At 31.4% G+C, this 27,080-nt stretch overlaps 1 protein-coding gene across 1 annotated transcript; it reads right to left on the bottom strand.

The window, feature by feature from the left end:
* Positions 1-19,354: 19,354 nt before the first annotated feature.
* On the bottom strand, positions 19,355-20,725 carry LOC125212859 (ethylene-responsive transcription factor CRF2-like). Its single transcript, XM_048113136.2, has one exon. It carries the CDS (start codon positions 20,278-20,280, stop codon positions 19,459-19,461), a length of 822 nt encoding a protein of 273 aa, XP_047969093.2. The 5' UTR covers positions 20,281-20,725; the 3' UTR covers positions 19,355-19,458.
* Positions 20,726-27,080: the final 6,355 nt, after the last annotated feature.

Here is a 27,080-nt window from a genome sequence, read left to right as displayed (position 1 = left end):
TGAACGATTTTAAATTTTGAAACTTTATTTCATGTATTTCTTATATAATTAATCATTATTTAGAACTCCAATAAAATTTCATCATTTATTTAGGGCATTCACTACCCATATATAAGGAGTAATTAATATGGATCATGAGTCCATCCATCACTTAATACTCACTCATCGGGAGTACTTTCATTAGTTACTAACTATTTATATTTCTCATTTCTTATTTTTTAGATTATTTCTTATTTCATGTATAATTTGCAATTATGATATACTTCCTCCGGCCATAAGCAAGACATTTCTATTATTTAAAGAGTTAAGTGAAGAAAGAGTAAAGTATAACATAGAGTAAAGTAAAGTAAAGAAGTTGAGGAGAGAATAAAGTAAGAGACATGAAAAGTGTTATTTTTTACTAGAAAGGAAATTACTCATTTTAGGTTGCGACCCAAAAAAGAATACGACTTGATTATTGTGTAATGAAGGGAGTATAAACTAACAAAATTTATATTTAAATAATCAAAAAATAAAAATTTTATTGACATTAAAAATCACATCATTGAAATAAAAAATTACTACTCCTATGTAATTGAAATTAAAAAAAAAATGACATAATTCAAGTAAAGAATTTAAATAAATAAAGAATTACACAATACAATTGAAATAAAATCTTCATCGTGGGGGATTGAAGTGCCTCCAAATTTAATCAATTATTTCTTGTTAGAGTTAGTTGGTCGTGGGCTTTGCGACCGCATATCGGCTCTCACGCCTTTGTTTATCTCGGAGTGTTGTGGGCACACCTCGAGGTGGGGCTTCGCTCAAAGTCGGGGAGCACGAGGCGATGGTTATGTATTTGTCTATCGAATCAAAGGTGTCCTCTCATCTGTTCTCGATAATTATATCGTGTAATATAATGCACACATACAAGATGTCGACGAACAAATCCTTGAGCTACATATGCATCAGACCTTTGAGAAATCACCTATATAAGTGAAAAGTGGGAACTACTTCAGAAAATACACTTATTGTCGCGGTGCACGCTGTAGAGAAGTGATTCAATGTATCATGCTACTAACCCGATGGTGTTGACTATGGATAGTTCAAAGTCATGAACTACATATCCTTACTCCTTCCATCCCCAAAGAGTATGAACTATTTCCTTTTTCATCAGTCCCTAAAGAATATGAACTTTCTAATTTTAAAAAATTCAAACCATATACTACCTCTACACATCATTTTATTTATAATTTATACCATTACCATTAATACTTATGAGGATGGATTCTCTACCGTGTAAAAAATCACAACAGAGGTTGTTGTGGTTAAAACGCACAGCACTGCCATGAAACAACAGAATCTTATATACTCAATTCTTTATTCAAATTATTGTAGGCGGTGGGCCCATATACAGCCTTATGTAAATTACATGTACACAGCACTTCATGCGTGTGTAATTTACATTCCCCTTTTTCTAGTTATAATGCAAAATACAGTATAATTTATTTTGCATATTTCTTTTATTACATACTAAAATAGGAATTTGTTAAAATGACAATCTCTTTTAATAATATCATACAATTATTCCTAACCAATCATTTGTACGCGTGGACGAATAATCAGCTGCCATCTGACAATCATAAAAAATTCGCAAGGGTAAATTTACGCATACTGCAATATCCAATACTCTAGACTGCAATATCCAATACTCTAGACTGCAAGGTGACGCGGCCAGCAATATCCAATACGCTAGACAGCAATCTACAGATTGCTGTAGATTGCTGTCTAGCGTTTATACTATTGCAGTCTAGCGTGGTGTCACGGTGTCATTTTAAGAGTGTTGTCATTTTAATACACCCCTACTAAAATATTATGAAATCAATATTATATAAATTTACATGTTAAAATACTTATAAATTGTACTTCCGTCCGTCCCAAAGAAGATGGCACACTTGGGACATGACACGAGATTTTGGGAGATGTTATTTTGTGTGTTAAGTGATGAGAGAAAAATATAATTTTATAATTGAGGTGAGAGGAAACTTTTTCCAAAAGAGGAAATGTGACTTTTGTGAGACAAACTAAAAAGGAAAGTGTGACATCTACTATAGGACAGAAGGAGTGGTAACTATGATGTAATAAATATCTGTATATTTTATTTTAATAGGAGTATGAAATATTATCTTACTCCCTCCGTCTATGATTAATTGAGCCCGTTTGACTTGACATGGGCTTTAACAAATATAGTGAAAAGTGAGTTGAAAAAATATACTCCCTCCGTCCCGTTTAAGATGACACGTTTTTCATTTTTAGTTTGTCCCAACTAAGATGACACATTTCCTTTTTTGGTAACTTTCTCTCTCCAATTAATACACTCAACCACTTTTTCTCACTCCTATTAAAATATCCATCTTTCTTTATCTCTCTACTTTAATACTTACATCCACCTCCTCTCTCTTCAATTAAACACTTTAACCAATATCTCCTAAAATCTCGTGCCGGCTAAGCAATGTGTCATCTTAGCCGGGACGGAGGGAGTAGTAAAAAGTAAAAATGTTAATTAATTGTGAACGTACGAAAAAATAAATTAGTGTCAATTAATCGTGGATGGAGGGAGTAACAAATAGGAACATCTCCAAATAAGCTTAATAATTTTATGTGAATCAATATGAAAGAACAAAATATTTATAAAATTAATTATACAAATATCATCATAGTTACAATTTACAAGTATATTATATACTATGTACTTATATAATTTAATTTCATGATATTTTTAGTATTTCATATATAAAATAAAAAAACAAATATTTATTACAACATAGTTACAATTTATAAGTATTTTCATATGCATATATATAATTTTAGTTTCATAATATTTTAGTATTTAAATAAATGAAATATGCAAAACAAAATTTACCGAGTATTTTGCATTATAATAGAAAAAGGAGAAAGTAATGTGTACACGCATGAAGTGCAGTGTACATGTATTTTACATAAGGCTATATATGGGCCCACCGCCTACAATAATTTAAATAAAGAATTGAGTTTAAAAGATTCGGTTGCGTTTCATGGGCACTGCTGTGCGTTTTAACCACAACAGCCTGATTTTTTACAAAGCAGAGGATCCATCCCAACACTTATACCGTTATAATAATGTGGATCTCATTTTCCAGTAACATTATTTCCACTATCTTTTCTCTCTCTCTCTTACTTTTTTCCTTATTTATTAAAACTCGTGCCAAACCTAAAGTTCATAATCTTTGGGGATGGAGGGAGTATAATTTTATAAGCTTGTGTATGCATATTGCATTTGACTATTTACACTCATGTGGGAGATTGTGCTTATACATGCACATACTGGCATCTCTTGTGCGCCTCCCGAGTGCATCTCTCGTGTGCGTCTCTCCTGAGCGTCCTCTTGCATTCCATACACCAACAATCTTTGCATTGGGCTTATGTATGCACATAGAGACGTCTCCATGCGCCTCCTGAGAGCATCTCTCACGCGTCCTCCTGAGTATCCTCTTGCATTCCAAACACCAACATTCTCTACATACACACAACACACTCCCTCTCTAACTGCATTCTTTTCGTCGAAATTCTGCCTCCACCTCATCCTGGACGTTGGATATCGTTTGTTAGCGGTTCTACTACATCTGAGGCGAAGCGGTTTCAGAGTTGGAGACGTTTCGCCTGAATCGATAACATTACCTAGCATGTCTCATCTTGCTAGCAAAGCCGAGCTTGTTAGCTGAACCTCGAACTTGGCAACAAGAAACTTGACAATATGTCATTCCAGTTTAGGTTTCAAACGAGTTTAAATGTTTGAGATAAAGCTCATATGGTTGGTCTGCAAAATAAACGTGTTATGATTATAAATATACTCTCTCCGTCCAACAATAAGAGTCATGTTTTGTCATTTCAGTCCGTCCCATATAATAAGAGTCATATTCACTTTTACCATAAATGGTAAATAGGCCACACATTTCACCAACTTATCCCACTCATATTTTGTTATAAAACTAATATATACAGGTGAGACTCATATTCCCTAACTTATTCAACTCACTTTTCTATCATTACTAAATAGGACTCCTATTTCGGGGAGGGAGTATTATATTTCAATATTAACACCTTTATTTAAAAAAATTATACCTTTTTACATAGTAATCCTTCCGTCCACCAATAAGTGTCTCATTTTTTCATTTCCTTCCCTCCACAAATAAATGTCTTATTTTTTTTTACTACATGGAAATGGACCATACATTCCACGGGCTTGGATCCCCTGCTATGGAAGAATCACAGCAGGGGATGCTGTTCCTCACATCCCAATTTTTTAAAAAGTTTAAAAAATTGGGATGTGAGGAACAGCATCCCCTGCTGTGATTCTTCCACAGCAGGGGATCCAAGCCCTACATTCCACTAACTTTATTTCACTCACATTGCAATATAAAACTAATACTCCATATAAACGTAGAACCCACCTTCCACTAACATTTTCCACTCATTTTTTATTATATTTCTTAGAACCCATGTCCGATCAAAATCGGCCTTGTATTGGTGGACGTAGGGAGAATGACGTATAGTTGTATCAATTTATCTACTAAAAGGATCAACAATTAGCAAATACTCCCTCCGCCCTGTGTAGTTGAGGCGTTTCGTTTTGAGCACTAGTTTAGAAAAAATGATAATAGTAAGAGTGAAGAGAGAGTAAAGTAAGAAAAAAAATAATGTAGAAAAGAGTCTTATTTATATTATTAATCTCTTACTTAACTCTCTCTCCACTTTAACTATTTATTACTCCCTTCGTCCCATAATAGATGTCACATTTTTCTTTTTAGTTTGTCCTATAAAAGATGTCACTTTTCTTTCTTTGGAAAAAGCTCTCTCTCACATTGCTATATATATAGTATTTTCTCTCTCCATCTAACACACAAATATCTCTTAATATCCCGTGTCACTTCCCAAGTAGGTCATCTATTATTAGACGAAGGGAGTATAATTTTTTCAAAATGAGGGCTCAAAACAAAATGTCTCTATTATAGTGTGATGGAAGGAGTACTATTTTCTTAACTCTTAGTTAATCTTATGATGCGCATTTTTCGTGGACAAGGGAGGCACTAATTATTTTGGGAAAGTTCTAAGTTCATGGAGTCATTTATATTTTTGTCAAAAAGTAATTATTTCTCTTACTTTATTCTCTCTTCAATTTTTTTACTTTATTTTATTTTATTCACTATTCACTTAACAAACTATTTTTAAACTGCGTGCCGGAAAGAAGTGTCTCTATTAATAAGAAACAGAAAGATTATATGCTAATTATAGTGAAAAACTTAAAAATTCTAATGCATGAAATAGTCATATGGAATCTTTTATAGGATGAAATAGACGGACAAATACATCCATATCGCCCATTGATTTTTACGATTCTCTAAAAAAATACTACTCTCTCCGTCTCATGATAGATAGAGATATTAGTCTCTGAAATCATGAACTTTACCTAAAATTTAGTATTTTCCATAAACTTTAAAATTGGTTTATAATATCATAATCTTTGTATTTTGTTTGGTAATTCCCAAACTCACTCAAATAAGATATTTTCATCAAAATCTTATTTGACGTAAGCAACTGTGAAGTACGATAAAAAAAGCCTCGTAAGTTAGTCAAATATAATAGATATGCCATGAGAAATATCAAACAAAGTGCAAAGTTTGTGATATTATATACCAATTTTAAAGTTCGTGGGAAATACCAAATTTTAGGCAAAGAGTATGATTTTAGAGACCAATTTTTCCCTAATAGATGTTACACTTTCCTTTTTAGTTTTTCCTATAAAAAATGTAACATTTCCTTTCCTGGAAAAAGTTATCTTTCATATTAATATAAATATAGAACTATTTTCTCTTTCCACTAACACACAAAACAATATCTTATAAAATCTCTTACTATTTTCAATCTATATCATCTATTATTGGACGGATGGAGTACTACATTGTTAAGTCAAGCACCATGATTTGATGGTCAACTTTCTAATCAATACTCCCTCCGTCCCTTTATAGCTGAGTCGTATTCCTTTTTTGGTTGTCCCACTATAACCGCGTCATTTTCTATTTTAGTAAAAAACACTAACTTTTCTTTTCTCTTACCTTAATCTCTCTTCATCTCTCCATCTTATTCCTTTCCTACTTTATTCTTCCATCACTTAACTCACTTTTAACACAACTTCTTAAATCTCGTGTCGAAAAGAAACACTTCTACTACAGAGGAACGGAGGGAGTATCTCCGATAAATGAAATTTCTAAAAAGAATCCTAGCATATGTTTTTCAAAGATACATAATGAAATAGGGCTCCCTCCGTTCCTAATTAATTGATACTGTTTAATTTGACACAAATTTTAGTGAAAGTGGGTGAAAAAAATTAGTATAATATGAGTCCTAGCTTTACATACTCTCTCCGTCCCAACTAAGTGGAGTCAAAACTTTTGGGCACAAAGTTAAGAAACTGTGTTAAAAAGTAAGAGATGAATAAAGTAGAAAAGATAAAGAGAGAGTAAAATAAGTAATGAAATAAAGTAAGAGTGACTTGATGTGTTGTTTTTTGTCAAAAAAGAAAATGAATCAACTTGGTTGGAACATTCCAAAAAGGAATACAACTCAATTTAGTTGGGACAGATAAAGTATTAATTTTATGATAAATGAGTGTGAAATAAGTTAGTGTAACGTGAGGATAATTATAAAAAGTACTCCCCTAGTCCTACGGTAGTGGATGTGTTTCTTTTTGGCTCGTGATTTAAGAAAAAACGTGTTATGTGAGTTAAATAAAGAAAGAATAAAGTACGAAATGAAAAATGTAGAGAGAATAAAGTAAGAGAGAATGAAAGAAGTGAAAAGAAATGTGTTGACTTTTACTAAAAAGAGAAATAACTATAATATTATGAAAATCAAAAATAATAAAATGACCCATCTATTATAGAATGAAGATAGTAATAAGGAAGGATGTCAATTAATTTGGGACGAATAAAAAAGAAAATTAGTTTAGTTAAGAAAAAAGTGGAAATGTAAAGAATTTCCCAAACAAGGCGTTTTTTAAAGTACGCGTAGCGTACAAACTTTTGTACGCACCCTCTGATTGGCTTCCACTTGCTCGAGTATGAAGCGAACAAGATCTCTTGTAATGCGACGTGTGGTCTAATTGAAATATTTGGTAATTATATTTTGACAAGAATCTTTAATCAAACAATTATAAAGATTATTTAGTCCTATTTAATTTTTTCTGATTAGAGATTTTTTGTCTTTTTTATTTCTTTTGGGAGAAGTTAATGTTCCTATCTTGTTGACGCACCATTTCAATCGTTTATGTCAAATTTATTTAATGATGAGATATCTAGATTGGTAGGCTCGTAGAACTCAAATTTTAGTGTGCATGCCCCTCTATCCCACTAAAAATGAAATATTTTCATTTTTGGATTGTCCCATTAAAAATGAAACATTTCTTAAAATAGAAATAACTTTATCTCTACTTTTCATTCTCTCTTACTTTACTCTCTCTTCTTTAGCTCACAAAACACTACATAAAATCTTGTGCCGAAAAGCAAACGTTTCATATTTATTGGGACAGAGGGAGTATATAGAGAAAAGTTTATTCCTTCCGTTCAGTTAAGTTGGGTTAAAAATTTTGGAAACATAATAAAATTTGTGTTGAAAAGTATAAGAAAGGAATAAAGTATGAAAGATAAAGAGAGAGTAAAGTGGATAATAGAATAAAGTATGCGTAATTAAATGTTTTATTTTTTTTGTTAAAAAAAGAAATGACTCAATTTAGTTTGAATATTTCATAAAAAAACGACTCAACATTATTGAGACGGAGGAAGTAGTAGTAGAAAACTTAAAAGTCATACTCTCTCCGTCCCACTCAAGATGGCCACATTCTTGAGTGGCACGGGATTTTAAGAAGTGTAGTTAGGTGGAAAAAAGTAGATAGGAAAAAGGTAGTTGAATATTTTAATGATGAGAGAGGAGAGATGATGTTATTTCCAAAATTAGAAAGTGATCACCTTGATTGAGACAAAAAAAAAAAAGGAAATGTGGTCATCTTGAATGGGACGGAGGGAGTATGAATTTCAAATGAAGAATGCGAATGACTCTGATAGGACACAACACTGAAATGATCATAGCATGATAACTTTTACTCCCTTCGTTCCAAGAAAGATGACCCATTCCTTGGACAGCATGTGATTTTATGCAAATTTATTTTGTGTGTTAAGTGGAGAGAGCGAAGTAAAAGAGAGAGAATAAAGTAGGGATGAGGGTGTTTCCATTTTTAGTAATGGGTCATCTTGATTGGGACAAATTAAACAGGAAAGTGAGTCATCTCCAGTGGGACGGATGGAGTACTCTATAAGTTTACATTAAGTTAAAGAGTAAAGGTCAAAACTGGTCCTGAACATATGCTCATTTTATGATTTCGGTCCTATACTTTATCTTTTCAATTTTTGCATCCTGAACATTTCAACTCGGATCACAATTGGTCCTACACTAACTTTTTCATCAATTTTTAAACGGTTTTATCCATATTTTAACCGATTCGGGTTAAAACCGTTTAAAAATCGGTCAAAATCGAGTTAAAACCGTTTAAAAATTGATGGAATTGTTAGTGTAGAACCAATTGTGATCCGAGTTGAAATGTTCAGGATGCAAAAATTGAAAAGATAAAGTATATGACCGAAATCATAAAATAGACATATATTCATACCAATTTTGGCTTAACTTAAATTATGCCATGAGTCTCAAAGTGCGCGTAGTTTTTCTAATTTCTAATTTTCTGCGATGCCATATTTATTTAACTATTCCAAGAGGACAATTATAGCACATCTCATTTTACAACTCCACCTAAAAGCTAGTTTATGAATAGTAATTAACGCTCGATTTTATTAGAAGTTTCGATCCATAATTTAGAGGATAGATTTACCACAGGAAAAAAAGAAAATCATCATTAACATTCCTAGAACGTAAAAATAACATAAAATAGATAAAATTTAATATAATTTGTTATTATTTTATATTTATTAAATTGTTATTTCATATATATTCATTTTTTTGTAATGTGGATATTTCTTATTTTTATTACTTTAAATTAAATATAAAGTAAATTACACATCTCTTCATCTCACAGATTACATTATTTGAAACTAACCCATTATTTTAAACATAGACTTATAGATATAGCACATCGATTAAAGTTCATAAGAAAAATCAAAATTTACCTAAAGTTATTTTCGACAAATACCCCATTTTATTATAAAAATGTAGTATGTAGTTTTATTTGTCACAATGTACGTGATTTATTAAAAAATGGTACTCCTAGTATAGTTTTCTGTCACAATGTAATGACATTCCGTTACCATAGTTTTCTTGAAATAAGTTATGATTTTATTATATTATTCTAGGAAGCTAACAATCATTACGAAGACGACTCACACTAATAAGTTAATTTATACAACAATAAAAAGATATAATTATTAATTATATGTGGTATGGAATATTTTAATAGAAACCCCATTCAAAAACGTGGAAAAATATACTAATGTAAACAGTTTCTTGACTCTCAATTGTAAAACTGCCGAGAAACTATATATATGGCATCATTGTCTCCCAATTCTTAAACACAATCAACTAATTATGAAAATGGCTTCAATTTATCAATTCGTTTGCATTCTGTTGATTCTTACTTTTGCCTCATGTAAGTTATTAGCCTATTCATATTTTTGAACATATTATACAATACTAGGTTTTTAATCCAGTCAGTTTAGTCTATTGTTTGAGTTGTATTTTGAAACTTGTTTATAATTTTTTTTTAAAATATTTTTTTTGTTAATTTAATCCTGCATCCGATGGAATAGAAACATGGAAGAAATGAGGAGTTTTGCCAACTTTTTTTTTTTTTTTTTTTTTTTTTAATTTGTATACTATTGTCGCAATTTCGGTATTTCGTGTCATTGTTGTGCAAAAGCCTTTATAATTAATCACAACGAAACATATAAAAGCAAATGTTGATTACATCTTATACCAAAATCAATAAGTATAATAAGAAAATTAATGACATTAAAAAAAAGCAAAATTGAAATCAAAATACATGCTTTGATCTTCGAATGCTCTTAAAACTTGTTTTAAATTGTACTATGTATCATAAATTTTTAGTTCTTATTTTAAATTAATATTTTAATTCATTCTGTGAGACAATCAATTTATGATATATGAAGATTATGGATATTTTTTTTTGCAGTTGAAATTGGAAGTGCTAAAAGATGTTTCACTGGATTGGGTGCATGTGGAGATAAGATATGTTGTGGTGCAGGAATTTGTGGTGAAGCATGTTGTAAATTTAAGTGTGAAACAAAATACACTTATGTCGGAGCCCAGTCAAGTTGTTCTGGAACTCTTGGCCCAAGATTATGTACTTGCTCATATGATTGTTAATTTTGTGGTTTCTTATATGGAGTATTAATAAAAAACTTACTTTCCATTTTCAATTTTCATTTATTAGATCAATGAATTAAATGGATACAAAGCCAAGCAAGAACAACCATACTTGCTTAGACCATGCTTCATTAATTATTTATCAATACTTGTATCAATGAGCTCTCGTTGTTCGCAATGTGCAGATGCCTAAGACACCCCTTTGTATTTATCTATTTTTTAATTGATTATTTATTTAATTAGAAATTATCAGAATCCGTTGAAAATGCTTAAGACCACACAACATTATATTGTACATGTAGGTGTCGTTCGGTTGCTACAACTCAATATCCTTTGATTATCCATTTAAGACTAAGTTGTAAGATTATCCATACGATGACATGTCGACGTGAAATAATTAAGAATAGAGTTTTTAAAACTAAATATCATTACTTTATGATCTTGTAATTACAATATTTATACGTATAGAAAAAATAAACAAATTTACTAAGTAGTATGACTAATTTTTTTATAAATATAATATTATTTAAGTAGTTATGAGAAATATATAAAGAATAAACTAGTCATTAGAATGAAATTAGTTATAAAAAATAAAATCCAGCAGAGGACTAAGAAATAGAAATAGAAAATAACTAAATGCCATCAACGGAATTTGAACCCACATTTTATGGTAGAAATTAATTCATGAGATTACCACGTCATGAGTAAGCTTAATTTAAAAAGTGAGTAATTGAACAAAAAACCGTCGCCAATTAACGGCACCATAGCCCTTGTTGTGTTTCCTCTAGCAGAGGATCCATGCCTCTTGTTGCATAGATTTATTTTTTGTGAAATACTCAATCTATTCTATAAATTTTATCACACTTTGACCGACACAGTTTAAAGAAATGTAACAGAAAGTTAGTTGAAAAAAGTTAATAGAATGTGAGTCTCAATTTTATATATTAGTTTTATAATAAAATGTGAGTAAGAATGAATTAGTGGAATATAAGGCCCACAGTATAAAGTGAAATATGACATATTTTATGGGACGAAAAAAAATGGAAAAATATAACAAACTTTCTACAACAGAGGGAGTAAGTTTTAATTTTATTGTACGATTTTAGGAAGTTAATTTTATTGTAGTGATGAATATAGTAAAATTAAGTGTGAAGTAAGTTATGGAGGCAGTCAAGTTGTTCTGGAATTGTTGGCCCGAGATTGTGTATTTGCGAACATCATTGTTAATTGGATGGTTTTTTTTTACACGGAATCTATAATAAAGACTTAATTTTCATTTCTATTTTTTTGGATCAATGAATTAATTAGATGTAAAACATGAATTAAATAGACACAAAGCCAAGCAAGAACACAGATACTGGCTTAGATCATGCTTATTTATTATACTATCTATCTATTTATGTTTAATGGTTTATTTATTTAATTAGAAATTATATTAAATTATAAAGTATTAAAATCAGGTGAAAATGCCTAAGACCACACAACGTTACATGTGGATAATCGGTGGACTTAGTAGAGAACAAAGAGTACAACTACACACCAAAATTTTAGCTAACATTATTATACTAATATCCCGTTTGTATAAAGAAATATAAACAGTCTATTAGTAAAAACTTACAATAAATTTGAATTTAGCATTTACTACAGTGCTCATTTTGTGATGATTACAGAAAATAGTAGAGGTAAATTATATTAATTCTCTTATAGTGTAAATGTAATGATGCATAACTTTTTTACTTTATTTTATTTAAGAAAAAAGTAATTGAAGTTTTTCTCAAATAAATCAGAGGATGATTTTTAGTAGCTACTTGTGATTAACATGTGCGCGATGCACAAATATTTAATTTGGTTTATACAAATCTAAATTTATAGAATAAATTATGTAATATCCACAAAATATAAAATAAAAATGAATATTATATATATATATATATATATAGAGGGTCTTGTTAGGTTGAGATTATTTAGCTAAATTGAGAAATGAGATGCAATATGGGTCACTCATCCAGAATATTTGTGAAATGTCAACAGCAGGTAGTTTATGTCAACAGAGGGGCATAATTGTAATTTTATTAAATTTTTTTAAATTATTTTTTAAATTATTTTTTTAAAAAAATTTTCATTTTTTTTATTATTATTTTTTAAAATTTTTTTTTTCAACTATATGTACAATTCATGTCAACTACACATCAAATGTCAACAACTTTATTCAATAAATACTATTTGACATGAATTGTACATGTAGTTGACATTATATTGTGTAGTTAACATGAATTGTATATGTAGTTGACATGGATTGTACACATAGTTGACATTATATGTGTGTAGTTGACATGAATTGTATGTGTGGTTGACATGGATTGTACACATAGTTGACATTATATGTGTGTAGTTGACATGAATTGTATATGTAGTTGAAAAATAAAAAATTTAAAAAATTAAAAATTTAAAAAAAAACGAATTTTTTTTTTAAATAAAAAAAATAAAAAAAATAAAAAAAATTAATTTTAATTTTTTTAAAAAAAATTAATAAAAAAATAAAATTAAAAAAAAAATTATTTATTGAATAAAATTTACTGTGATATTACCATTCTGGCCTTTCATAATTAATTAATCTAAAGATATTTTCCATTTGGAAAAATCTGGACCACTCATTTAATAAAAATGAGTGGCTGATATTGCATCACATTTCTCAATTAGCATAAAAAATCTCAATTGATCACAATCCTATATATATATATAGGAGCGCACTATGGTCCATAAGGCAAATTCTGTCAAAAATCAAAGCAAATCTCAGCCCTTGGATCCTCAGATTAGATGGTTGTGATCATAATACCCGAGATACATTATTACACTAAAAGCGTTACATTATTAACTAGGCTACATTATTAGACTGCACAATCTACATTATTAGACTACAGCTGTTACATTATTAGCCAAGCTACATTATTAGACTACAGCTGTTACATTATTAGCCAAGCTACATTATTAGACTACACAATCTACATTATTAGGTGACACGTGGCATTAATCTAACGGTTACATCACAGGATCCAATGGCTGAGATTTGTTTTGATTTTTGACAGAATTTCACTTATGGACCTGATCACATCCCTATATATATATATATATATATATATAACAATAATTATTTTAATCTTTTGTTAAATTTTAAAATTTCAAATCATTATTATTTATTGCACCCCAAACCAAATTTCCTGGAATCGTTATTGGTGGGAACAACTCTCCTTTGTTGTCTCTTGATGAATCGGTGGTGTGGAGATCAAAGACAAAAGTATAATCATTCTCGGCTCGGGTGGTTGGAGGAGTGGCGAGATCAGGCCATCTAAGAGCTGAGACAATTCAAACTGAAAGAACCAAAGCGGTTTTCCTTGTTCGAGCGTGATGAGATTCAACTGGCCTCTTATATTATGAGGATATGCTTAATAGGAGTGTTTGGTAGAAGGAGATGAAACTGCTTTTTGGATTACTGTCAAACCCATTCACAATCTCAAGGTTAATGTTGTGAATGGGATGGTCTCACAAACCAAAATAATATTTTGTGAAAGTAATATGGTTATAATGTTTTTCAATGTAAAATGTAAGAATTCTGTTGTTATTGGTATTACTGAACATTAAAATGTTGTACTTTTGCAGTGGCATATACTCCATCCGTCCCACAAGAATATGCACTCTTTCTTTTTTAGTTCGTTCCGTAAAAATATATGTACTTTCTAATTGTTTTTTATTTAGGAAAAGAAAGAAAGAGGGCCGCGTGCTTATGCAGCAAATGGGTGATAACGAAGTTGAGAGAGAGCATCAGAAATTCAGACCAAATCCAAAAGAAATTGTTGTAAATAAATCTGTGTTACAACAAAAGGTTGAACAAAAATCATGTTGTGGTAATACAGAACACGCCTTTAAAATACAAGACCCAAATTTCTACACAACCAATGAAATCTATGTTTTGTACTCCCTCCGTCCCCCATTAGGAGTCACACTTTGACCGGACACGAGTTTTAAGAAATGTAAAGAAAAGTTGGTTTGAAAAAATTAGTGGAATGTGGGATCCATTTTTTATATTGATTTTATAATAAAATGTGAATAAATTGAGTTAGTGGAATGTGAGACCTACTTACCATTTATGGTAAAAATAAAATGTGACTCTTAATTGAGGACGAATCGAAATGGAAAAGTGTGACTCTTAATAGGGGACGGAGGGAGTATTTCTTTAACAATCAGCCAGTTTCCATGTGCCTACAAAGGTAGTTGTGCAATTTATCTTCGTAAAGAGAAAATATTCCCTAACCTAGTTTAAAAGGTTTTCATATGCAAAATATGGTTAAAGAAGTATTGGTGGAGCATACCACCTTATATTTGCCACTATGGTACGTCTAGACTAAGGAATATATTTTCCTTGGTAATGGTAATATACTCTTTAAGTGATTGTATTTATTTTTGGATGTCCCAAGGAAGTGGATTATTTTTATTTTAGCAAAAATTAATCTCCTATTTTACATCTTTTCCATTTAACCAACTGAACATGACTTTCTTAAATTTCATATTGAAAATAAACGTGTCACTTAACAAGAAATGGGGGAATATTCGCAATGTAATTGGTGCCTCTTTACCTCTCTTCACAAGTTGGGGAAAGTCGGGCATTATGCAACAAAAGTGTTTGAGACTTTGAATTAGCGACCGCATTATTTCTAACGTAGTAATAAAGCCACTAACATAGAAGGGTCAATTTGGCTGCGTGTTGCGATCTGCGAATGTCCTATTATTCAAAACCTAATCCTAATGGTGTATACGTGTTAGAAAAATTAATTATAGAGTTTCAAGCAAAACAATTTGTGTATATGAAGTAATTAACCGTAGTCCACAGAATAATTTTATGGCATAAAGTAATCTGTGAGATGCGAGTGTGTAGGAGGATGATTACATTAATATTTAGCATGTGAATTATCTTTAATGTGGAATTATATGACAATGTCTCGATCCCAAGATCTTAGGCATCAATGAGTCCGTACGCATCAGTTATGGCAATGTCTCGATCATGGTATCACACTGTCACCTAAATCCTACTAGCGTATTTCACGGGCTTGATTTTGTTGATGGTTATCATTGTGCATTGCCAGTTTCTTGCTATTTATAGTTATCATTGAGATTAGAATTGTTATTATTTATGCCTTAATACCTGTCTTTTTACTTTTTCCCTTTACAAGATGAACATTGAACTTGACCACTTGAATTTTTCTAGAGTTGTTTTACTCTTTTAGACTTTCAATTGTTAGTTACATTTTGTTTTTTTTTGCCTCTTAGTCTCTTGTTTTAGTCTCTTAATTAATGATGTCAATTCTTGAAAATTGAGTTCAATTCCTCCCAACGTGGAAAGTGGATTCAAAATTCATCATTTTCGTAATGCAATATAAATCACCTCATTTATTGGTGTAAAAAAAGTGAGGATCTTTCCCGTATCTCTCATCTCGCACAAGCAAAGCTGAAGAAACACGTCAATGAGGTGCTGATCTAATTGACATGACATAGTAACTATATATGTGAAGGAAGTAAATTAAATTCATGTCACGTATGATGTATTATAGGCACATATACTTTTGGCATTAGTGAGAGGTAGAGATGGAACATTCATAAGGTAAAAAGCTAAGCATAGTTGTTTAACCAAATACTAGTATTTGTGATTTACCAGCTCATCCTTGGACCACTCTCAGGATTTTCATCAAACCTATCCTACAAGTGTCATAACAATTCTTGTAATTTGGGCCTTCACATAACAAACCAAATATATGCCTCTGTTTGGGTGTATATATAGTTGCAAACCAAGTTGCACATTTATGCAGGAGTGTCTTATTAGGGCAAAATTTTATGTTTGTACAAAGACTAATTATCTCAACCAGTTCATGTAGAATCTTTAATTTATTGTTGTTGTGAGTAAAAGTTCATTAGTTTGGACATATTGCAATATAGTGCGTCTAACCAATCACCATTATGAAAAGAGAGAAAAGAAAATGGAGGAGAAAAGTGATTTATACAATTATGATTGATTGAATAGACCGTGTAACAATATGTCCCAACCACTGAATTTTTAATTCCCATATTACATTTCAGTATCGATTATATATTAAAATCAATAATGATCTCATAATAATAGTTTGTAAATTACTGAATCATAGTCTAATTTTTATTTAAAATCTCTTAAAAACTTACATGTACATTATTATATTTTTAATTAATTCTAATATGATTAACTGAATTTTGTCACCTCGGATTTAAGACAACCGTCCTCATAGTTATCACAATAAAAAGTTTTTAATTGAACCAATCTATAACATTAAATGAATAAATATATGTTTACTAAGTACTGTGATTTATGTAATGTTTGTGAGAATTGAGAAATAATCCATATATATTTCACAAAATACTATTAGCATACAATTATCACTTTATGGTGTCTCCTACATTAGCCTAGGGTATAGTTTTTTTTTTTTTTTTTCATTTTGGACATTTTTAAATATTTTATTAACACTTTCTTCCCTTGTAATTTTATCACGGCTTCAAACAATAACAAGAATCACTCTTATTTGCGGAGGGCTTACCATCATTGTGGAATAAAAGGTCATACTCAGAGGCTTGAGCCGCACCAAAGGCTCAAGGGCCGGTGATGTAGGCTGACATCATAACACTATTTTCCTTTTTTGTTTTCATATCTACATAAATTGGCCTAATGCAAAAGAGACAACTTTTTACTTTTTCCACCAAAGTTTTTTTCGATTTATTTATTTTTTTAAACAAATTTCAACTTTCGATCCTTAACAAAGATCAATAACGATTTCTCATTTTCCTCATAAAGATTCAATCCCTAGTCTATTGAATGAAATGAATATCTAATCAATTAAGCTATATTCAACCAAGTTCAATATTGCACTACATGTGTGTTTCCTTGAAGTCTTGAACATCACCCGGTAGTATGACCAGTGGCGGATCCAATGTATAACAAGGGGTACCACTGTATCCCCAAATATTATTCATTAAGTATATGTTAAGCCATACCATGAACAAGTGCTCTGTTGGTGTAGTGGCGTCGTATAACCATTGTCAAACAGGGACCGATCGAGTTCTAATGCTGTCAACTGCAGTGCTTATACGTTTTTTAATGTTACTGGCATTGTTTGCCCATTTCTACTATTCTTTTTTGTTATTGTTACTTCTCTCTTCTTCTTTTTCTCCTTCCTTTCTATTCCTCTTATTGTACAATTATTATATAGCAAAGTTTTTAAAATTAAATGAAAACTTTATATTTCTCATTACATGCTTCTATGCATAATGCGTGTTTGGATGCTATTATACTTCATTTACAACTTTCTAATTGTAATCATTTTCCATTGTCGTAGTCATAGTATAAATTTATACCATATGATTCATATTACTGTTAAAAATAAACAATTTTTCATCATATTTTATTAAAAAAATTATACAAAAGGATTCTTATTTGTAAATTAAACAAAATTAAATATCACTAATGAACAAATTGAAACACTCTTTGGTTATAATTTATAAGCTTGAAAATAATGCTTAAAAAATTCCTAACAAACTGAACACAAGAGTGAAGGGTCCCAACGTGTATCACTCAATATGCAGAACCGTTTATACTTACCTTACTCAGCACCATTCTTTTCTTACATTACAGTGTCCCAAACAAAAATGTCGTCAAACACACCATTATTTCTTCCCTTTTTCTGTTTGTGGATATCTTACTTTATTTCTCAACTTGATTTACCTACTTTTTTTCCATCTCCTATTTATAGAATTTGAACTCATTAAATAGGAGAGGGTTCACTTGAGAAGCCCTAAATATTTTCGACCATTCAATTAAAAAGATTTATAGGGGATGCATAGATCGCCTTCCTAGATGAATGCCAACTCAATGTTCTAATCCTATAAGAGGCGATTTTTGATGTATTGTAATTGTAATAACTTTATATGTACTATACTATACTATAAGTACTATACTATCACGATTACAAAAAATGCAAGCTTCACGATAAACTTCATAAAACATGCATTTTGAATTTTTCAGGACTCTAAGTGGAAATAAAACGTGACATCACGTAAATATTCATGAGTAATAGTGTATATATCTCGTGTTTAAAAGCATGTAAATTTGAATTGGGCATGTTAGTATATATATTTTTAAAATTTTATAATATTGAACAAATAATGAACTCTTATGTTTATGAATATGGAGCATGAATTGTTGACCTTTATCAAAATTACAGAAATAAAATTGACATAAACTCTTATGTTTATGCTAATAGAGTTATTTTCCCAAAATAGTACTGGTAGTATTTCAAAACGTACCCAATGGTCCAATCCAACGCATTATCATTGTAGGTTACACTGATTAGTTTAATTATTGTCACATTTACTCTATTCAATAATGAAGAATTGCATATAATAATGCAACTATAAAGGTCGAAATGTGGCCAATTTTGCGCAACACTGGTGGTAATAATGCCTCCTCTATTTAGTACCATTGCAACTGTCTATGGTCATAATTTATTTGATGGTAATAAAAGTAGCGTAGCAAAGGACAATATAAATTTAAATCACAATTAAAGCATCTGATTCGGTGTGACAAATAATGTGACAAATTAAGGGTAGGCAAACTATTTGTATTAACCACGTGTATCTTTGTTTCCATTGATACTTTATGCTATTCATTCCATTTCTTTCTTTCACCTAATTGATAACTTTCCAAGTCACGTGATTGCCCCTCTAATTATGATAAAAATCTTTCCCCAAATCGCTTTTATGAATTAAAAATATTCAATATATATAAAGCCGCGAAGCACAAAAATAGCATGAAAATTCACAATAAATTAAATTAGGTCACAACATGTCCATTTCCTCACAAATAAATAAAATAAAACACACTAATTAATCATCCCAAAACTGCCTAGAAATCAACAAAGAAAATACTCAAAGTGCAACGAGAGGATCCGACCCGAATATATCTCCAAAGTCATGAAAAAAGTTGTCGGGTTGCCAGCTGAATGACCCGAGCCCGAAATCTGTACTTGACCCGATAACCAAATCGCTGCTGCTGAAATCCACACCCAAAATGTCGCCTGAGAAACCGGTTTGATCAAACAAGTTAAACTCCGCAAATATATCGTCGCTCGGGGGAAATATCGCGAAATCCGACAAGTTCTCGGCATGTTTCCCGACGGCGTCGTTTCGGGGGAAAGCACAAGACGACTCCTCCGGTTCGGGTTCGGTTTCAGGCTCGGGTTCCGCTTGGGAGTCAGCCAAGGAAACGAACCGTAGCACAGACTTGGGCGACTTGGGCGGAGCGGAGAAGTTAGTTAGCGCGTCGGGGCCACGCAGCTGCACAGCCGCGTGGTCGTACACCATAGCGGCTTCTTCCGCCGTGTCGTAGGTGCCGAGCCACAGCCTCACGCGCCGCCGAGGGTCGCGAATCTCCGCCGCCCATTTCCCCCACGGCCGCTGCCGCACGCCTCGGAACTTCTTCCCGCCGCCGCCGCCGCCGCTCTTCTTGACGGCGGCGGCAACACTGTCTCTGGAGCAGGGCTGAATTCTGACCTCGTTGATGAATTTTCTGACTCTTCGGCGCTTCACATTAAACCCCCCCTCTTCGTCGCTGGAGGAGTCGGTGGCGTCGGGGTCGGCGACGGAGAAGCGCACCGTCCTCGTTTTTCCGGCGGAAATTGGATTTTCCCGCCTCCTGCTGGTGATGTACTTAACCCTGCTTGTAGAAAACATTGTTTTCTCTTCTTGCATCTCAAAACAGACGACTTTTTTCCCCCTTTTTCTTCAGATTTGCATTGAAATTAAAGGAGAATTGAGAGATTCTTTGAGAATAAAGAGAAAGCGAAACGTTAAAGAGACAAGGGTTGAGGCACAGGGGAAAAAAAGGAGGTGAAAATATGGGTATATTGACAAGGAAAAAGTAGTTGTGGGAAGCAGAAAGAGAAAGCTAAAGTTGTGAAAAAAAGAGGACAAATTAGAATGTACTCCTATGCAGAAGAAGATTACACAAATGGAAATGGGAGTATTGTAGGTTCCTTTGGTTTTTTGAGTACAAGTACAACCAAGACCAGAACTCGGATTCCTTTGATTTTCTCTTCCCCAACAGAGAGTGTAGCAGAGTAGCAGTATTTTGAGATAGAGAGAGACGAAAGTTGGGTTGAGGCAAGCTGGAGAGCGCGAAGAGGCCACTATTTTATAGGATCCCATAGCTCAGAATATGTAAATTTAGTAAGGGAAAAGTAAATCTAATTTTATGATTAATTAAACGTTCTCAAACATACACTTAAATTTTAAGTTAGGGAGATATTCTGTAACCAGCCGCCGCATCTAATGAAGGTCTGGAATTATGACACGTGTACCCTCACCTGATGTTGGGTGGGCAGATTTGAGGATTTTTAAGAATTACTCCTCCGTCCACAAACAATACATCTATTGTGGTTCGGCATGAGTTTTAATGTATAATTGGTAAAGTAAGAGAGATGAGGAGAAAAAGTAGGTAAAGTAAGAGAGATATGGAGAGAAAGTGAGTAAAGTATGAGAGATGGAAGAAAAAGTGGGAAAAGTATGAGAGACAAACTTTTCATTTCTAGAAAGTGATCTATTTTTTGTGGACGTCCCAAAATGGCAAAAGTGATCTATTTTTTGTGGACGGAGAGAGTATAGTAATACTCCATTCATCTCACTAACGATACTTCTTTTTTGGTTTGTCTCAATCAAAATAACTCATTATCTAAAATGAAATACTTAATATATTTTTACTTTATTCTCTCTCTCTTACTTTACTCTCTTTACTTAATACACAAAATAAAGTTGCATAAAATACCGTGCCGCCCAAGAAAGGAGTCATCTTCCATGGGACGGAGGGAGTACAAAATAGGTAAATGAAATGTGTGTCCTACTTTCATATATTAATTTTATAATTAAATATGAGCAGAACAAGTGATTAGAATATAAGATCCATTAAGAAAAATACTACTTCTGTATCCCAAATTTTGACAAAGTTTACTATTTTGGTCCGTCTCTGAAAGTTTGACACATTTCACTTTTTACCATTTTTGGTAGTGGGTATATTCCACTAATTCATTCTTACTCACATTTTATTATAAAACTAATACTTTAAAAGTAGGACCCACATCTTATTAACTTTTTCAACACATTTTTGATTATATTTCTTAAAATTCGTGTCGGATTAAATCGTGTCAAAATTTAGAAGACGTCAATAGTAGTAAATATAAGAGTGTCAAATAATAGGGAAGGTACGTAAAAAAGAAATTAGTACTCCATCAATTAATGGGAGATGGAGTATCTTTTTTTTCCTCCTATTTTCGTTGATTGCATAACTCTGGATACGGTACTTTCAGAGGATTCACAACTCTAGTCTCAACAAAAATAAAAATTCATTAGTTCATTCATATCAAAGTTGCATTTTAGCGTGCGCGTGTTTAATCAATGAACCTTTGACAAATGAAAATATTCTCTTTCTTATAAGAACGCGATATTTTATGCAATGTTATTTTTTGAGAAGGGTAAAAAAAAATATAGAAATTTTTTAGAAATTTAGTACTTCCTCCGTCCCGCTTAAAATAAAACATTTGGAAATCGACACGAGATTTTATGTAGTGTTATTTTGTAAATTAATGAAGAGAGAGTAAAGTAAGAGAGATGAAAAAATAGAGATAGAGTTATTTCTATTTTAGGAAATATTTCATTTTTAATGAGACAACCAAAAAAGGAAAACGTTTCATTTTTAATGGGACAGGGGAAGTATCTTTAACTCTATCTCTACTTTATCATCTCTCTTCCTTTACTCTCTCTTCATTAAATGAAACGTTTTCCTTTTTTATTGTCTCATTAAAAATGAAACATTTCCTAAAATGGAAATAACTCTATCTCTACTTTTTCATTTCTCTTACTTTACTCTCTCTTCATTAACTCACAAAACAACACTACATAAAATTCTGTGCCGAAAAGCAAACGTTTCATATTTATTGGGACGGAGCATCACAAAAATGAAAAAATATTCCCTCAGTCTCTAAAAAGTACTTCCTCCATCCCAATAAATATGAAACATTTATTTTTCAGCATGAGATTTTATATAGTGTTGTTTTATGAGTTAAAGGAAAGAGAGTAAAGTAAGAGAGAGAGAAAAGTAGAGATAAAGTTATTTCTATTTTAGGAAACGTTTCCTTTTTAATAGGACATGTAGAGTATAAACTCTTTTTTTAGTCCATCTTTGAAAAGTATGAACATTATTGAAAATCATTTTCTATCTAATAAGGTGTGATCATTCTCCATTAACAACACTTTATAAACTTTTTTTATCTATCTCATTCTTACTTTATTAATTATACATTAAAATTCATGTCAAATTAATTGTTCATACTCCCTCCGTCCTGGCTAAGATGACACATTGCTTAGCCGGCACGTGATTTTAGGAGTTATTGGTTAAAGTGTTTAATTGGAGAGAGAGAATGTGAGTGTAGGTATTAAAGTAGAGAGATGAAGATAGATGGATATTTTAATAGGAGTGAGAAAAAGTGGTTGAGTGTATTAATTGGAGAGAGAAAGTTACCAAAAAAAGAAATATGTCATCTTAGTTGGGACAAACAAAAAAGAAAAATGTGTCATTTTAAGCGGGACGTAGGGAGTACTTTTCAGGGACGAAGGAGTATACCTAGAGTGAGACGGAGGAAAAAATTCATTTGTAATGCTAAACAGCCTAACTAAAATAATGAAAAATTCAACTAACTCTTGAAATATCGGACAGAATATTTGTATATTTTAAAGTTAAATACGTTAACTGGTGAATCAGAACAAATGGGTTTGCTACTCACTCGTCAGTCTCTCTTTGACTGAAAAGGATCATTCCACTCAAATGTGTGTGATTAAAACGTCTTTTTAGTTGAATATTAATATTAGTAAGATGTTTTCTTCGTCTGTTCCGAAATGCTCTGTTATTTTAGAATATCTATTATTTAAAGATTTAATAATTACTCACTAGTCCCATAATAAGAGTCATTCTTATCGTGGGCACGAATTTTAAAATTGTAAAAAATAGTGGGTTGAAAAAATTAGAGGAATATGTGACTTACTTTTTTATATTTGTTTTATAATAAAAATATGAGTTAAGTGAGTTACTGTAATGTGAGACCTACTTACCATTTACGATAAAAATAAAGTGTGACTCTTATTTATGGGACGAACTAAAATGACAAAGTGTGATTGTTATTGTGGGACAGAGGGAGTATTTTTTTTTTAGTAAATGAATCTTATAGTAACATTATTGAACGAGACAGAAAATAAAATGAGTATTCTACCGTGGAATGGAGGGAGTACATTATAAGAAATTAAAATATTTTACAATTGTAAACAAGTCATGTTTTAATCAATTAGTGAGTAGTCGTAGTAAAAGACATAATAAGTGAGTGCAACATCTTATAATTTAAACAAATTCAAAATTGTTGTAAATATTATAAAAATACATTTACCAGTGTAATTAAAAATACAAAAGTAATATGGGTAAAGTAATAAATACTATTTGGATTTATACTGATAATAAAAAGAATAATTGATTAATAAAGAATGGACAAAGAAGAGAAAAAATATGTTCTCAGGTTGAACCATAGACCTCACATTTGAAAGACTAAAATTATAGTATTAGACTACATAATTTTATAAAGCATGTATGGATAATAAATACAAATCCTATATTTCAACACATTGAGGGGGCAAATATGCTATTTTCGGCTCGACTCTAGGGAATATACAGGTTCTTCAGATAGTCGGGAGGGGTGGCTGACCCTTAACGCCCCTTAAATCTGCCACTACCCGTTCGGGTACCTAAAATTCAAAAACTTTCTACACCATTTACTCGAACTTGTACTCGAATCCGTAGATTCGGGATTTGGACACCCGAAACTTTGAGAACTAGATTTGCAGCCCTAGTTTACAGTTTAAGTAACTTATGTATAATATTTTGTCTGTATACATAAGCGAACGTCTGTATATTAATATATATCAGCTGTGAAAATGAGAGAATTTATTGGCTTCAGCCGTAATTGCGACCTTACAGTAAGTATACTACTATATGAAATGAATTTAAACCTCAGTCTTTAGGTACTAGATTTATTACAAGATTTAATGTTTTGGGTGTTCACAATTAATATTATCATTTAGTATGCACCAAGATTTCGGTGTCTTCCATCAATGATTATTAGATTTCCATTGGCGTAATAATATGCTTCTACTACGCATTTACTTCCTCCGTCCCACTTTAGCAGTCCCATTGACTTTTCTGCCATCTTTTTGTAAAAATGATAAAAAATAATTAAAGTGGAGAAATAGTAAAGTAAGAGAGACAATAATGTAGATAAGACTCTTCTCTATATTATTCTCTATCTTAATTTACCATTTCTCTTGTTTAACTATTTTTTATCATTTTTACAAAAAGAGAGCAGAAAAGTCAATGCGACTGCTAAAGCGGGACTCCCTGAGTACTACTTATCACCCAAATTTCCTAGAATTTCCTATCCCTCAACCCATAATTAAATATCCCCTCCAACAAACTCTTTAATTCCAGAATAAGTTTGTTCATAGGCCATCTTGTCATCAATGCAAAATCTTTCATCTCGATCCCCATTGGCAATATTAATGAATATTCATTAGCTGCATCAAATCAATAATTTCATCAAACGATCATGATGCTCGTAAAAAGAAAAAATAAAGTGAGTTCGTGTATTAGAATGGTCATGGATTAATTGCTGTTTTTGCATTTTCATACCATATTTGTTTGTATATTTGAGAATTGATTAGTTGCTGTTTTTTTTTATTTTATATCATAGATATATTATTTTGGGACCACTATAATTAAATGTGATAAAAAAAACATTCATATTTTCTTAGCTTCCTTTACTAAAGATAATTTACGACTAAAGAAAACACATCATACAAAATACTCCCTCCGTCCATGAATAGGAGTATCATTTCTATTCGGCACGAATTTTAAGAAATGTTAAGAAAAGTGAGTGGAAGAAATTTAGTGAAATAGGGGTACCACTTGTATATATTAGTTTTAAATGATAAGTGAGTGGAATCTAGGGCCTCTTTATCATTTATGGTAATTATGAACCAGAACTCATATTCGTGGATGAGCTAAAATAGAAAAACGGGACTCCTATTCGTGGACCGAGCGAGTAATAATTTTTCTTAGTTTAAGAGATTAACCACGGTTACCTTCGATGTGCACTGGATAAATATATATTCCTATGTTAGCCTGCAAACCATCCTAAATTGGAAATCAAAATATATAAATTAGAAATTAAAATATTTGTTCATGTTTAAACATAATAAGACCTTACTGTCAAAATCATTCATTCCACCACCAGGAAAAAAGGCCTTTGCAATGCATGCACAACTTCATTATGCACGTCAAAACAATAGAAAATTTTAAAACCCTCTTGTTTTGGAACACAACGTACTGTTTTGCACTATAAGAGAATCCCACCGCCACACACCACCGGCCATCGACCACTTAGTACTTGCAAAATAAAAATAGTAGTACTTCGTCCGTTTAAATTAAGTTGGAATAAAACTTTTGGACACGAAAATTAATAAATTTGTATTGAATAAATTAAATAAAAATAAAATAAACTAGAAGAGATAAGAGAGACTAAAGTAGGTAATGAAAAATGTATGAGTGATTATATTTTTTTTATCAAAAAAGGAAACGACTCAACTTAGTTGAGAAATCCCTAAAAGAAATACAACAGGGGCAGTACTAGTTTGTTTAGTTATGTTGCTATTTTATACCACTATTGCTTCATCTGTCCAAAAAAAATAGTCAAATTTTTTTCATTTTGGGATGTCCAGAGAAAATGGTCTTATTTTTCAAAAATGGAAAGTTCCCCTGAAATTATTATCCTTATATTCCTACTTATTTACAACTTAAACCTATAATTTATCCATCTTCACTCTCATATTTTATCCACTTTTACTCTCTTTTTCTCGTAATGTTACTCACTTTTTCTTCTTTTCTATCTTACTTTACAAATTTATGAATCAAACTGGCATTGTCCATAAATAAGATTATTTTTTATGAATGGATTGAGTATAATGTATGAGAAAATCCAGATACATTGCGATTGCTTGATTTTGGGCTCAATTAATATGAATCGATAATATCATTACGAGTAAAAATTCCATAGTACATCCATACCAAGTTGGCATAGTGAGTTGGTGTACCTCACCAATAACTCATTGACAAATGGAAATAAAAAATGGTACATATGCCACATCAATTAAACACCAATTCAATAAACATAATTGCACAAAATAGACATTTATTAATTATGGAAAGTGAGATTATGTTACTACTATTAAATACACCCTCCGTCCCACGTTACTTGAGTCACTTCTTTTTCGCACTCGTTTTAAAAAAATAATAATAAATAGTTAAAGTGAAGATAAAGTAAAGTAAGAAAGAGAATAATATAGTCTATATTATTCTCTTTCTTACTTTACTTTATCTTCACTTTAACTATTTATTATTATTT

This window comes from Salvia hispanica, chromosome 3 (assembly GCF_029641045.1).
Source record: "Salvia hispanica isolate PSC_SH4W2 chromosome 3, Shi_PSC_v1, whole genome shotgun sequence".
Lineage (NCBI taxonomy): Eukaryota > Viridiplantae > Streptophyta > Magnoliopsida > Lamiales > Lamiaceae > Salvia > Salvia hispanica.
Note: the sequence above shows the minus strand (reverse complement) of the source record. Positions and strands in the feature narration are given on the sequence as shown.